The sequence below is a fragment of the Triplophysa rosa genome, linkage group LG15 (assembly GCF_024868665.1).
Source record: "Triplophysa rosa linkage group LG15, Trosa_1v2, whole genome shotgun sequence".
NCBI lineage: Eukaryota > Metazoa > Chordata > Actinopteri > Cypriniformes > Nemacheilidae > Triplophysa > Triplophysa rosa.
The window spans coordinates 19,889,591-19,903,789 of record NC_079904.1 but is presented as its reverse complement, the minus strand read 5'-3'; the positions used below and the strand labels follow the sequence as shown (position 1 = coordinate 19,903,789).

At 43.8% G+C, this 14,199-nt stretch overlaps 1 protein-coding gene across 3 annotated transcripts in view; it reads right to left on the bottom strand.

The window, feature by feature from the left end:
• si:dkey-174m14.3 (uncharacterized protein LOC563117 homolog) overlaps nt 1-14,199 on the bottom strand; it is a 175,769-nt gene that overhangs the window by 64,727 nt on the left and 96,843 nt on the right. For all 3 annotated transcript variants that reach the window (XM_057353133.1, XM_057353132.1, XM_057353131.1), the window contains one exon: nt 3,573-3,773. In XM_057353133.1, coding sequence (XP_057209116.1) covers nt 3,573-3,643 — 71 coding nt within the window. In that variant the 5' untranslated portion in view covers nt 3,644-3,773. The remainder of the gene's footprint in view (nt 1-3,572; nt 3,774-14,199) is intronic.

Genomic DNA, 14,199 nt, shown 5'->3' with positions numbered 1-14,199 from the left:
TCACTCTCCCTCCTCTGAACATGTCCAAACCATCTCAACCTGGGCTCTCTAACTTTGTCTACAAAACATCTCACCTGTGCTGTTCCTCTGATGTACTCATTCCTGTTCCTATCCATCCTCGTCACTCCCAAAGAGAACCTCAACATCTTCAGCTCTACTACCTCTAACTCTTCCTCCTGTCTTTTCCTCAGTGCAACTGTCTCCAAACCATACAACATCGCTGGGCTCACTACTGCCCTGTACACTTTTCCTTTCATTCTTGCTGGTACTCTTTTATCACACAACAGACATGACACTTTTCTCCACCCATTCCAACCTGCCTGCACACGCTTCTTCACCTCTTTTCCACACTCCCCATTACTCTGGACTGTTGACCCTAAGTACTTTAAATCCTGCACCTTCTTTACCTCTTCTCCCTGTAACCTCACTGTTCCACTTGTATCCCTTTCATTCTCACACATGTATTCTGTCTTGCTGCGACTAACCTTCATTCCTCTTCTCTCCAGAGCAAACCTCCACCTCTCTAGACTTTCCTCCACCTGCTCTCTGCTCTCACTACAAATCACAATATCATCCGCAAACATCATAGTCCATGGAGATTCCTGTCTGACCTCATCTGTCAGCCTGTCCATCAGCACCACAAACAAGAAGGGGCTCAGAGCCGATCCTTGATGCAGTCCCACCTTCACCGTGAACTCTTCTGTCACACCTACCACACACCTTACCACTGTCCTACTGCTCTCATACATACCCTGCACCACTCTAACATACTTCTGTGCCACTCCAGACCTCCTCATACAATACCACAGCTCCTCTCTTGGCACCCTGTCATACGCTTTCTCTAAATCTACAAAGACACAATGCAGCTCTTTCTGACCCTCTCTGTACTTCTCCATCAACCTTCTCAAAGCAAATATCGCATCTGTAGTGCTCTTTCTTGGCATGAAATCATACTGCTGCTCACAAATGCTCACTTCTCCCCTTATCCTTGCTTCCACTACTCTTTCCCACAACTTCATTGTATGGCTCATCATCTTAATACATCTGTAGTTTCCATAACTCTGCACATCTCCCTGGTTCTTAAAAATCGGCACCAAAACATTTCTCCTCCATTCCTCAGGCATCCTCTCACTCTCTAAGACCTTGTTGAACAACCTAGTTAAAAACTCTATTGCCATCTCTCCTAGAGACTTCCATACCTCCACTGGTATGTCATCCAGACCAACCGTCTTTCCTCTCTTCATCCTCTTCAAAGCTCTCCTAACTTCACCCTTGCTAATCCTTTTTACTTCCTGCTCAACAATATTTGCCTCTACTACTCTTCTCTCCCTGCAATTTTCCTCATTCATCAGTTCATCAAAGTACTCCTTCCATCTTTCCCTCACCCTCCTGTCACCTGTTAACACATTTCCATCTCTATCTTTAATCACTCTAACCTGCTGCTCATCCTTTCCATCTCTATCCCTCTGCCTCACCAACCGATACAAATCCCTCTCACCTTCTTTACATCTAACCTTGCATACATGTCCTCATAATCTTTCTGTTTGGCCTTTGCCACCTCTATCTTAACCTCACGCTGCATCTCCCTATATTCCTGTCTATTATCCTCCGTCCTCTCACTGTCACACTTTTTCCTAGCTAACCTCTTCCTCTGGATACTCTCCTGAACTTCCTCATTCCACCACCAAGTCTCCCTTGTCTTCTTTCCTCCTTCCAGATGATACACCTGGCACCTTCCTACCTGTCTCCCTGATCACTTTGGCTGTAGTAGTCCAGTCATCTGGAAGCACCTCCTGACCACCTGTCTCAACTCCTCCCTGAAAACCACACAGCACTCTTCCTTTTCCAACTTCCACCACTTTGTCTTCTGCTCTGCCTTTGCTCTCTTCATCTTCCTCACCACCAGAGTCATCTTACACACCACCATCCTATGCTGTCTAGCTACACTCTCTCCTACCATTACTTTGCAATCGCTAATCTTCATCAGATTACACCGTCTACATAAAATATAGTCCACCTGTGTGCTCCTGCCACCACTCACACTGTCCTTCTGGGTTCCTTTCCTGAAGACCAAACCTGCCCATCACTTCCTCATCCCCACCATTCCCTTCACCAACATGTCCATTAAAGTCTGCCCCTATCACCACTCTCTCACCGCTGGGAACACTCTGCATCACTTCCTCAAACTCGCTCCAGAATCTGTCTTTCTCCTCTTGCTCACAACCTACTTGTGGAGCATAAGCACTAACAACATTCAACATCACACCTTCAATTTCCAGCGTCAGACTCATCAACCTATCTGACACTCTCTTTACCTCCAGAACATTCTTCACAAACTCCTCCTTCAGGATCACTCCTACTTCATTTCTCTTCATGTCCGCACCATGATAAAACAGTTTAAACCCTGCTCCATACTTCTAGCCTTGCTCCCTTCCCACCTGGTCTCCTCTGCATCATATCTACCAGCTCTCTGCCTTTACCTGTCAACATACCAACATTCAAAGTCCCTACTTTCAGTCCTAAACTCCTGCCTTTCCTCTTCTTTCTCTGCCTATGGACACGCCTTCCTCCTCTCCTTCTTCGACCAACAGTAGCCCAATTTCCACCAGTGCCCTGTAGGTCAACGGCATCGATGGCGGTCGTTGTTAACCCGGGCCCTGACCGATCCGGTATGGAAGTCATGTTAGTGATTCGCATATTGAATTTGGCAAAAGTTTGTCGGATGCCCTTGCTGACACAACCCTCTTTATTTATCCGGGCTTGGGACCGGCACAAAAAGTACACTGGCTTGTGACCTCCTGTGGCTAGTTAAAGTGTCTGTTAAAGGTAAACATGCATTAAATCCTAGGTTTAAACAACTGTCTTTAAGACAGTTAAGACTATTTAAAACATCATCATCCACCATTATCATATACTTTATACATTATGAGAATATACTGATAAACACAATCATAAGATGCTTGCAGTTTGGTTATTTATTCTGTATTAGAGCACATGTGAATATTAGCCCCCGTCAGCTAATGACCGAGAGTGTGAAGAAAACAGGCTACTGATGTAAATCAACATCAGAAAGTCAAAATCTTGATAAAATGCATTTTATTATGGCTAAAAACATTGTGTATATATTAAATTCACAATGATTTTGGTTATTAATATGTACAGTATGTTTGAATTGTTTCTGATCAACAATATTAAAATGTATGAAGATACATCAAATAGCATATTTTCTTTCTTGATTATTTTAGCATTCTTTTGAGATATTTCTTTATCAAAGAGCACCTTTTATTTACTGAAGAACTGATGAGTGTGTCTTTGTTCAGTTTGGCTGCCTGTGCGTGCAACCATTTTATATCATCGAAAAGAAAATATTTGATGCGTTTCTAATGACAAATGCTAGTAGTGTAAGGCTATTACACTATATCTCTCTATACCCCGGGTTCCTTTTAAATATTGTTCTTGGTTAGTTCATGTTCATTAGTCAACACTTGGTAAAAGTCGTGATGGCAAGGGTGGTCAATCTATGAGAGATGCAGATGAAATGACTGTGGTGGGCAGACATCAAAGTATCTTACCTTTTTTTCTGGTGTTTACAACCATTTCGAGAGGTTTTAAGAGCTGTTTTCCCAATATATATCTTTTTCATGGTTTTTTCGCAGTAGGCCACCGCTGCTGAAGGTCTGTACTTTAATTATCCACTCCCTAACAGGGATCCCGCTTAATCCTTGTTGAATCGATTACCTTTTCTATGCAGTCTTTACATACCACTGGAGAACCTGCCAACAGAGCAAAGAGAGTGGCAGGTGTTAGTGGGAGGTTGCAATCACATAAAAAAATGATCTGACATCAATTAAGAAAGTGTCTTCAAATGTTTCACTGGACTGTGAAGCATCTTATACCTTCATGCATGAGACCGTCAAGCAATAAGATGAATTATAAAAAGGAACTAGGACAGCCTGCGACTTACTTAAAGGGTCAGTTAACAAAACGTATTTCAGTGTCCAGGCTCCACGCCCATTATTAACACACGTCACCAAGTGGGTGTATATATTGTGGTCGCTAAGGACACGGGATGTTGCGTCACTGGCGTAGCCGGCTTCCGTTTTGCTGCCTGGTGTTGAAGGTATGTGTCTGCTGGTTTCTATTTTTTGTTTCATTTGTTTTGTCTAATTATGCCATTTTTCTGGAAGGCTTGTGTCTGTTTGGCGCTCTCTTTTTGCGGTGTAGAGTTGCTGTTGCCTTTCAATGTGATGTTCTGCTGCATCGAATCTCTCTGGTTACATTGCTGCTGTCTTCCTGTTCGCGTTTGCGGTGTTCTGCCGAAGAGGTGACGCGTTTCCCGCATGTTAGTATTTAAAACCCACTCTTAACGGTACGATTAAGCCTTTAAAGGTATGTGGATTCATTGTTTTAATTTTCTTGTTTCATCACTGCATGGCCTGATGCTTCAACGCCTGTTTTGCTTTGGGTTTCTTTGCTTTCTATCCGTTGCTCCCTCTCTTATTGCTTGCTTTTGGGGGTGTTATGGTGTTGCTTTTGTCCAACCTGCCACTTTTTGTTAACATTTTGTTTGTTTTTGTTTAATTTATTNAAAGCATCTGCCAAATGAATAAATGTAAATGTCCCCAGCCTCCCTTGGTGAACATATGTATATTTAATAGTTCAATGAATCAAACAAGTCATCTAATCAAATTTCAATTTTCAAATGCAAAATAGCTCAACTTTGAAAGCTACAGTATTTTCTAATCTAATTTGTCCACAGACGATGGCACAAAAGTCCTGCAGAAACTACAGGAGCTGGTTGAGAAACCTTGCAAGGCAACGCCAGATATTGGCTGCTCTGGCTCCTAGTAACATGGCAGATGAGGAGATTCTTCAGGGACCTGCCAAACATTACAGGAGTTCACACAGCTGGATAAAATGCTGGAAAACGGCCACAAAAGGACAAAGATGGTAATAAATGCAGCAATTTAAACTAGGCACGTGCCTATTTGAGCATTAAAGATGTTCATTTTACATTATTTATTGACGTCTAAATATGTACAGTATTCTAATATGAAAGCTACTGTGATTTCAGAGCAGTGTAAACAATTATACTACTGTTCAGGATTTTAAATACAGATCTGCCAAATGCACTGTAAATTAAATGTACTGTATATATATATATATATATATATATATATATATATATTAGCTTTTAGCAAAGTTGCTCGTCTGCCTTTATTCCATATTAACTGCCACTGCTAGCTATTGATTACACTGAGCTTTTATTGGTATATCAACCCTTGTCTTTACTATTTATGGTTATTTTATAAAATTTAATTATTCAAAATAAAATCAATTGTGTATTTTTCATATCCATGTCTCGTGGTCCTTTTTGTGGTCAAAAAGAAACTTGAACCTGTGTGTCTTGTATTTGCATTTCCCAGGTATTCAACCTGGGTGGCGTAGTCGCTGGTTTTTGTAATGCAGTAGGATTTAATCCTTCCTGTGGGATTTGTTAAAGTGCCTTTCTTGCCACACACATATCGATATTTTCGCATCATAAAATCTTAATACTGTATATCATCAGAGCCAAAGGTATTACTTTTTTGTTGCCTGTATTGTTTTTACTCAACTCTCAACTTACAATTTTCATTGTTACAAAGCAGCTGTACATGAGACTTATTGCCTATAAACAAAACAATTAAAGTTATACCTGTAAAAACAAGAAAAAGGTAAAAACAGACATACCCACATACAAAACACTCCACACACACAATATGCATGTACTAACACACATAGACATAGGCACACAGACAAACACGCACATACAGACATGCATGCACGCACAGTGAAAGCACACATTTAAGATAAAGGAGAGAGAAACACAGGTCAAATATTAAACAGGCTATAAATTCCTATATGCAATATTAAGGCTGGGTACTGACAGAAAGTCAGAGCCACCATGAACCCAGAGGCAGCCAGTACCCAGGATGTCATTGCCACGTTGTCTCACCACGTTGTCTCTCCAGCGTCATGAAGCCATGCTGGCTCAGCAAGAGGCCATAATGGCGAAACACTCGCAACTTCTGTCGGAGATGCTGGCATCCATAAGACAGATGTCTGATCGACTTCCCCATGCAGCCCCGGCCGCCTCAGCATCGGCAAATCAAATGCTTGTGGCAGCTAATCCTCTGGCTGAGCCCCGTCTTCCACCTCCTCAACGATTCTCAGGTGACCCGAGTTCTTGCAAAGGGTTTTTAACGCAATGTGCTCTCTCCTTTGAACTACAGCCCTCCTCCTTTCCCACGGACCGGGCTAAAATGGCCTACATCATCACCCTGCTGTCCGGGAGAGCCCTGGACTGGGCCACTGCGGTGTGGGAGGCCCAAAATTCCTGCTGCGCCAGCTACTCTGCCTTCTTGGGAGAGTTTAAGAGAGTCTTCCAACACCCGACCAGTGGCTCGGAGTCGTCCAAACAGCTTCTGACTCTCCAACAGGGCCGTCACAGTGTGACCGATTATGTCATCCAATTCCACACGGTTGCAGCAGGGAGTGGCTGGAACGATGAGGCGCTCAGGGTGTGTTTCCTGAGGGGTCTCTCCAACGCCATTCAAGATGAGCTTACCACTCGGGAGCCGTCTGATGATCTCGAGTCTCTTGTCAAGCTAGCCTCACGCATTGACAACCGCCTGAGAGAGAGGGAACTCAGTTGCAGACCTCTCTGTCCCTTCCCGACTAGCCCCAGCTCCGAGTTCCCACCTCCGTTCCCACCAGCTTCTCCAGAGCCCATGCAGATAGGGGGCACCCGCATCTCCCAGGCCGAAAGGGATCGCCGGATGAGAGAATGCTGTTGCCTTTACTGTGGCAAATCGGGCCATCTCCGCTCTGCCTGCCCCGAGCTCCAGGGAAACTTCCCGTCCCGTGCAGCCCAGGGAGGACTGTGACGGGGAACATAAACTCCTCCCATCCACCCAAGTCCCGTTTGCTCATAGCAGTCACCCTTTCCTGGGACCATCGTGAGCTACCCCTTCGAGCCTTGGTAGATTCTGGGGCCGCGGGAAATTTCATGGACTGTACCTGGGTGAAGGAGAATAGCATTCCCTCGGACTCTCTAACTCCATTGAGGGTCATGGCGCTGGATGGGAGACCTCTGGGACCGGGGTTAGTTACCCAAGCCACTGCCCCTCTACGGCTGGCAGTTTCCCAACACCAGGAAGTGTTATGCTTTCACATCATTCGTTGTCCCGAGTTCCCCCTCATCCTAGGTTACCCCTGGCTCCACAACCACAACCCTTACATCGACTGGTCCGTGGGGTCGATTAGGCAATGGGGCCCAACGTGCCAGGCCACCTGTATCTTCTCAAGTTCCCCCTGCCCTTCTCCCGAGAATGTAGAAGCCATCGACCTGTCCCAAGTTTCCCCAGTGTTACCATGACCTCAAAATGGCCTTCAGCAAACAGAAGGCCACCACGTTACCACCCCACAGATCCTATGACTGTTCCATCGAATTGCTTCCGGGCACATGTCCACCCAGAGGCAGGATTTTCTCTTTGTCTCCCCCCGAACGAGGCGCCATGGACTCCTATATCAAGGATGCTCTGGCAGCCCCGAGGAGCGCTCCTGGGTTCCTGCCAAGGACATATTGGACCCTGACTTAATTCGACAGTTCAAGGCCAGTCACCCCGAGAAGCCTGGTAGGAACGTCAGGAGCCATTCCTAGAGGGGGGGCTTCTGTCAACATTCTACCTGTTTTGGCCACCAGAGGTCCCCATTGTGCTTTTGTTTGGTTCCATTGTTCCCTTCGTTTTTAGTTATTGGGTTCACCTGTGTCTTGTTTCCACCAGGGTATGTAAGCCCTCTGTTTTCTTTAGTTCCTCGCTCTGAGTTTGAGTAAGTGTACCCCTTACCCGTGGACTTCATTGTGGAACTGTGGACGTTATCCTTTTGGAAAGTACCCTTTTGTGTTTCCCTTCGAGAAACCTTCTGATTTTTGGACCTTGTTTTTGAGATTCCTGAGTTTTTTCCATTTTTTACTTTGTGGATTTTCTACCTTTTTGTGTGGAATTATTCTTCGTTACCTGAAGGAATATACTGTATGTTGGTCCATAAACTTCTTCACGAGACTTACTGTGTCTGCCTAACCTTCTGGGTCCAACCCTCCTCTAGTGGCTCAACCGGTTAAGTGACGGTTTCTAACACCAGAGACCTGAGTTCGAGGCTGGGTCCTGACATCGTGGAGCTCCTTCATCGCCTTGGCCTGGTGGACCTGCAGGATGGCCATGGCGTGGAGAGAGGAGGCAGCTTGGCCCGCAACACCAGAGATGCTGAGGTCCTACACGCCTTGGACGGGAGTCTAGGTAGACCTCTCCAGGTGGCTGCCATCTCCCTTTTATACCCGGATATCCGGGGGCGGAGTCCGGCATGCAAATTTCATTGGCCTTTTCTAAAGTAGTCGGAAGCGATAGGTTCTCAAGGACGAACCCCATCTGTCGGTTCAACACAACATCGAGAGACCGACAGAAAGGGAACATGTGTATAAAGCCATGATACTGAATGTATGAGTTGTGCAAGGTTGCCTATTTTCTTTTGCTCTATTTTTTATAAATTTCTGAATAGTATGGGAGAAAGTGTAGGGTCTTGTTTTTTTATTTTGGGAAGATGAAGTTTGTTTATGTTTAACTCTTGGCTCTTTTGAAATTTTGACAACCCCCCGATTCTAAAAGAAAAAGATGATTATTAATTGAAAAATAAATCATGTTGTTTTATAAGCCCTTGATATGTTCACAGCTGTTACGATGTGTGTGTATTTTTATTGAAAAAGATTGGACAGCAGAGAACATCTGCTGAGCCATTGAACTGATACACGATGATCTACTTCATGTAAAAAGAGTTTGAACAAGTGTTGCCAGATTTGAAAACATTGAGTTCCAGCAAGCACTCTTTTGCACCAACTACTGCAAGGAGGATTATTAAGCAGTCTTAATGAGTACAACTAAGAGGAATTCTGCAGCTAGAGGACTTCCATAAATCATCATATTTGGAAAAACCAACCCATCTCTCAAACCTGTGATCTACAGAACAACAAGAGAACTGACTGTTAAAAGGGTTAAGTTTGAAAGCGAATTCTGGGGACATTCTAGTTTTTTACTATGTGAACTAAAACAACATTGCAGATACGGAGCAGCAGAGACGGCCATGACATCCTATGAGACTTCCAGGACTTTGTGGTCTATGGGTCACTACATGTGTGCTGATATTTTGACTTAATTGATTTGCCATTAATTGGAAGAAAAAACATTGCTAATGAACACTTTGCCAATATCACTTCAACTGATACCACATTGACCAGCCTCGTTAAGTCACACCAGTTAAGTCAGACCAGAAGAGAAATCCCAGCGACAAACATATCAATGTGCTTGCAGATTCGTGGATAAGGATATGTGACTGAAAGAACTGTTATGTGTGTGCTCAGTTCCCTGACAATGTCACGTGAGGGGACTGATGGCCACATCAAGACCACAGTACTCAACTCAACTTTATTTTTATAGTGCTTTTTACAATTTTCATTGTTACACATGATACATATTGACTATAAGCAAAACAATAAAAGTTGTACCTGTAAAAACAAGAAAAAGGTGAAAACACAGAAGAGAAACATACCCACATACAAAACACTCCACACACACAATATGCACACGTACTAACACACATAGACATAGACACACACATACGGACGTGCATGTATGCACACACACAGACACGCACGCACAGTGTGAGCACACATTTAAGATAAAGGAGAGAGAAGCACAGGTCAAATATAACAGACTATAAATTCCTATATGCAATATTAATTAAGTAAAACTTTAAAATTCTAATTCTAAAGCAGCCCCCCCGGCCAGGAAAATAGTGCAAAAAACAGTATGCAAACGGTGGCGAGGAACTCAAAACTCTAATCGAGAAAAAAACCCTCAGGAGAACCCAGGCCTAACCAGGGGATTCCAGTTCCCCTCTGGCAAAAGCTGCTGCCTCTGCACAAGCTCGACAGTGCTTGCACAACAAGGCTAAATAAAAATAAATAAACATACTAATAAGGGAAATTATAGTTTTAAAATTATCATTAATAATATAATAGCATTTGAAATTTTGTGGCGAAGATGTGTCAAGTGACCACCTAACAGTGCATTACAGTAATCTAGTCTTGATGTCATGAATGCATGAATTAACTTCTCTGCATCTGACATTGACAGCATATGACGTAGTTTAGATATATTCTTAAAATGGAAAAACACAATTTTACAGGTGTTGGCGACGTGGCTCTCAAATGACAGATTACTATCGAATAGAACTCCAAGATTCTTTGCTATCTAGAGGTAGAGGTAGCGTGTATAATGCGAAGAGCAGAGGCCCTAAGACTGAGCCCTGTGGTACATTGTACTGGACTTGCGATTTGCGTGACACCTCATTGTTTATTGCTACAAATTGAAAACGGTCGGATAAATAAGATTTGAACCATTTCAAAGCTATTCCTTTAATGCTGACATAATTTTCAAGTCTATGTTGGAGTGTGCTGTGGTCAATGGTGTTGAATGCAGCACTAAGGTCTAGCAGCACCAATAACGAGATACAACCTCGTTCAGACGCCAATAGCAAATAATTTGTAACTCTGATCAAAGCAGTCTCTGTACTGTGACAGCTGTCCTTCACCGTCCCTGTATCATTTTCCCTCGTCAGTGGTTTCCTTTATAAGTCCTGTGTTTATTCCCAGTCCTTGTCGGTGCATTGTTCTTTGTACGTGCGTTTTACTCGCCCTACTGTCCGATTCCTGTGGATTATGTTTCCTGTGGATTTATTATTTTGGATTACCTGTTGGATTATCGTGTTCCCTTTGTGTTGGATTTATTATTTACATTCTCCTTGGACCTTGTTTTTTTCCCTTGTGGAAGTTTAGTTTTTGATTCTCCTTTATTAGGTGTGTTTTCCCCATTGTGGGTTTTTTGTTTGTCTTATTAATAAAAGTATTTTTGTTAACCCTTAAACTGCCTGCGTTTGGGTTCTGTCTCGTCCCATTACGTGACAGAATGCACTGAACCAAATAGAACCAAGCAGACAGAAGGAATTTATTATGCGGTGGCCGTGCACATCGAACCCAGAATGGTGGAGTTCTATAGCCACCCAGTCCCACGTTGGCGGTGGTCCATTCCTGGTGCAAGGCAATCGTTCCCTGCAGGACTATGCCCGAGACCTGGAGGCGAGGAGGGGTTCCTACCCCGAAGTGCTGGTCAGTGCCTACCTGGTGGCTGGGCTGGACAATCCTCCTCCCCTTGCGTAACGGGAGGAGCTTGTTTACCAGCCTTTTTCGCAGTTGGTGGAGAAACTGCAATCTCGAGAGGAGCTGGTCATCGGTTTCTCCTCCAGCTGCCAGCGACTCAGACGGTTTTTCAGCCCGTGCCTAGTCCTTTCCATCCGGCATTCTGGCCGGCACCTAGTCCGGTCCAGCCGACACATTGTACTTTTTTGCCCTCTTTGTTAGGACATTCCCCTCACCCTAGCTCTTTCAAGTCCCCACTGGTCTCGTCCGGTCCTCCCAAGTTCCTTCCTCCTGTCCCACCCCAGTTTAGCGTTCCCAGTTTTTTCCAGCCCATTCCCCCTCCCTTCCCGTTGATGTTTATCTTACTGTCCAACCCCAATCCCTTCGTAGTTATGACAGCCCTGCCCCTAGTATGTTCTGTTCTGTGTGTGTGGTGTCTGTCTTCGTTCTTGTCTATCTTGTCCCGCTGTTTTTTTTCCCCTTGGGCCGTTCGGTGATCGGCCTTTGGTCGGGGGTACTTGCAGGATCCTGTCCTTCCTGTCCTGAGTTTTCGTGCCTTGTGGACAGGGTCGTGACAGTACCATGTCTTGTGTGTGTTATGTCTTGTGTGGAGACACGTGTCAGTATGTTTTGACATTTCAGCGCGTGTCGTCCTGTTTTTCGTTTAGCAGTCTCCATTAATGTTGAGCCTTGTCATCTGTCCTTCACCGTCCCTGTATCATTTTCCCTCGTCAGTGGTTCCCTTTATAAGTCCTGTGTTTATTCCCAGTCCTTGTCGGTGCATTGTTCTTTGTACATGCGTTTTACTCACCCTACTGTCCGATTCCTGTGGATTACGTTTCCTGTGGATTTTCCCTTTTCCTGTGGATTTATTATTTTGGATTACCTGTTGGATTATCGTGTTCCCTTCGTATTGGATTTATTATTTACATTCTCCTTGGACCTTGTTTTTTTCCCTTGTGGAAGTTTAGTTTTTGATTCTCGTTTTATTAGTGTTGTTTTCCCCATTGTGGGTTTTTTGTTTGTCTTATTAATAAAAGTATTTTTGTTACCACCCTTAAGATGCCTGCGTTTGGATTCTGTCTCGTCCCGTTCCGTGACAGGCATGCTCTAAATCCAGACTGGAATTCTTCATTGATGTCATTCCTTTGGAGGAAGGAGCAAAATTGAGTTGAAACTACTTTTTCCAGAACTTTAGATATGAAAGGTAGATTCGATATAGGCCTGTAGTTCCCTAGTTCTCTAGGGTTGAGTTGGGTTTTTTTGACAAGGGGCCTTATAATAGCCACTTTATATGCTTTAGGCACATGTCCTAATGTCAGAGATGAGTTAATAATACCAAGAATAGGATCTATAATTTCTGGGAGCATCTCTTTCAGTAGATTTGTAGGTATAGGGTCTAGCATGCAGGGTATATAGGGTAATGCAGCCGTGCCTCAATTCATTCTGGTTGCTGATGTGCACTGTATTGTCAGATGTCTTCTAAGCATCTCACTTTGTTGGCTAGAGCAATAAAGTTTTAACTCCTTGACACCTGGAACCCTTGTCTGTGAGATTCTTTTCTGTATTGAAGACAAAGACATTCCTCGTCAGGTCTTGTAGGCCAAGAGCAGAGCCTTGAATATGATGCGAGTGACTATAGGGACTCAACTTAATGAAGAGAAGAGTGACGTGTTCTCTCTTTGGTTTATTGAAGACTACTCTTACCGCTGCATTCTGGATCATCTGTAGAGGTTTGGTTGTGCAAGCTGGAAGTCCAACCAGTAGCGCATTGCAATAGTCGAGTCTGGACAGAACAAGAGCATGGACTAGGTCTTGCGTAGCATGCTCGGATAGGAAAGGTCTAATTTTGTAGAGGATGAATCTACAGGACCGGGTGGTGCTGGCAACATGATCCCTGAAGTTTTGCTGATCATCGATCACCACTCCCAGGTTTTTGGCCGTTCTGGAAGGTGTGACGTTGATGAGCCTAGTTGAATGGAGAGGTTGTGATGAATCTTTGGGTCGGCCGGGATTACAAGCAGTTCTGTTTATGCAAGGTTCAGTTGCAGGTGATGGTCCTTCAGCCAGAGGGAAATGTCATGCAGGCATGCTGAAATGCATGCAGAAGCAGTCGGATCGTCAGGTTGAAATGGCAGGTGGAGTTGTGTATCATCCGCATAAACTGCAAAAAATGACTTTCTTACTTAGTCTTTTTTTCTTGTTTTTTTCAAGCAAAAAAATCTGCCAACCTTAATTCAAGATTATTTTTCTTACCCATTGGCAGATTTTTTGCTTGTTTTAAGCACAAATTCACTGAAATTTCATATTTTTTGACTAAAAACTAGACTTATTTTCTTAGCTCATTTTGCTCATCAAGAAAATGCATCTTGATTCAAGAATTTGTAGACATTTTTACTGGAAAACAAGAAAAAAAGACTAAGTAAGAAAGGCATTTTTTGCAGTGTAGCAGTGATAGGAAAAGCCATGTTTCCAAATGACAGAACCTAGGGATGTCATGTATACGCAAAAAAGCAACGGTCCAAGGACCCCTGAATTAAGATGTTGGGACTCAGATACCTTACCTCTCTAGGATACTCTATATGACCTACCTGAGAGGTAAGACCTGAACCATTGTAGCTCCTTCTCTGCTCGTTTGCTTGTTATCAGAAATAATTTACAAACACTCTATTGTTTGCGAATGTGTACCGGAAGTTAAGGGCAGTCATTTTGTTTACAAACGTTTATGTTGTCATTTTGCAACCGTCTGTAGGGAGCAGTAGCCAACTCTCATGACCTAAACTATCGTAAAATTCACGAGTTCACCTGCGCAGATAACAGCGAAGTTGCAGGGATAATAATGATAGAGCATGGGTATGAAGGTTAATGCGTATTTGGCGTGCTGTCCAGGGAGCGGGCTCCGAGCCTGC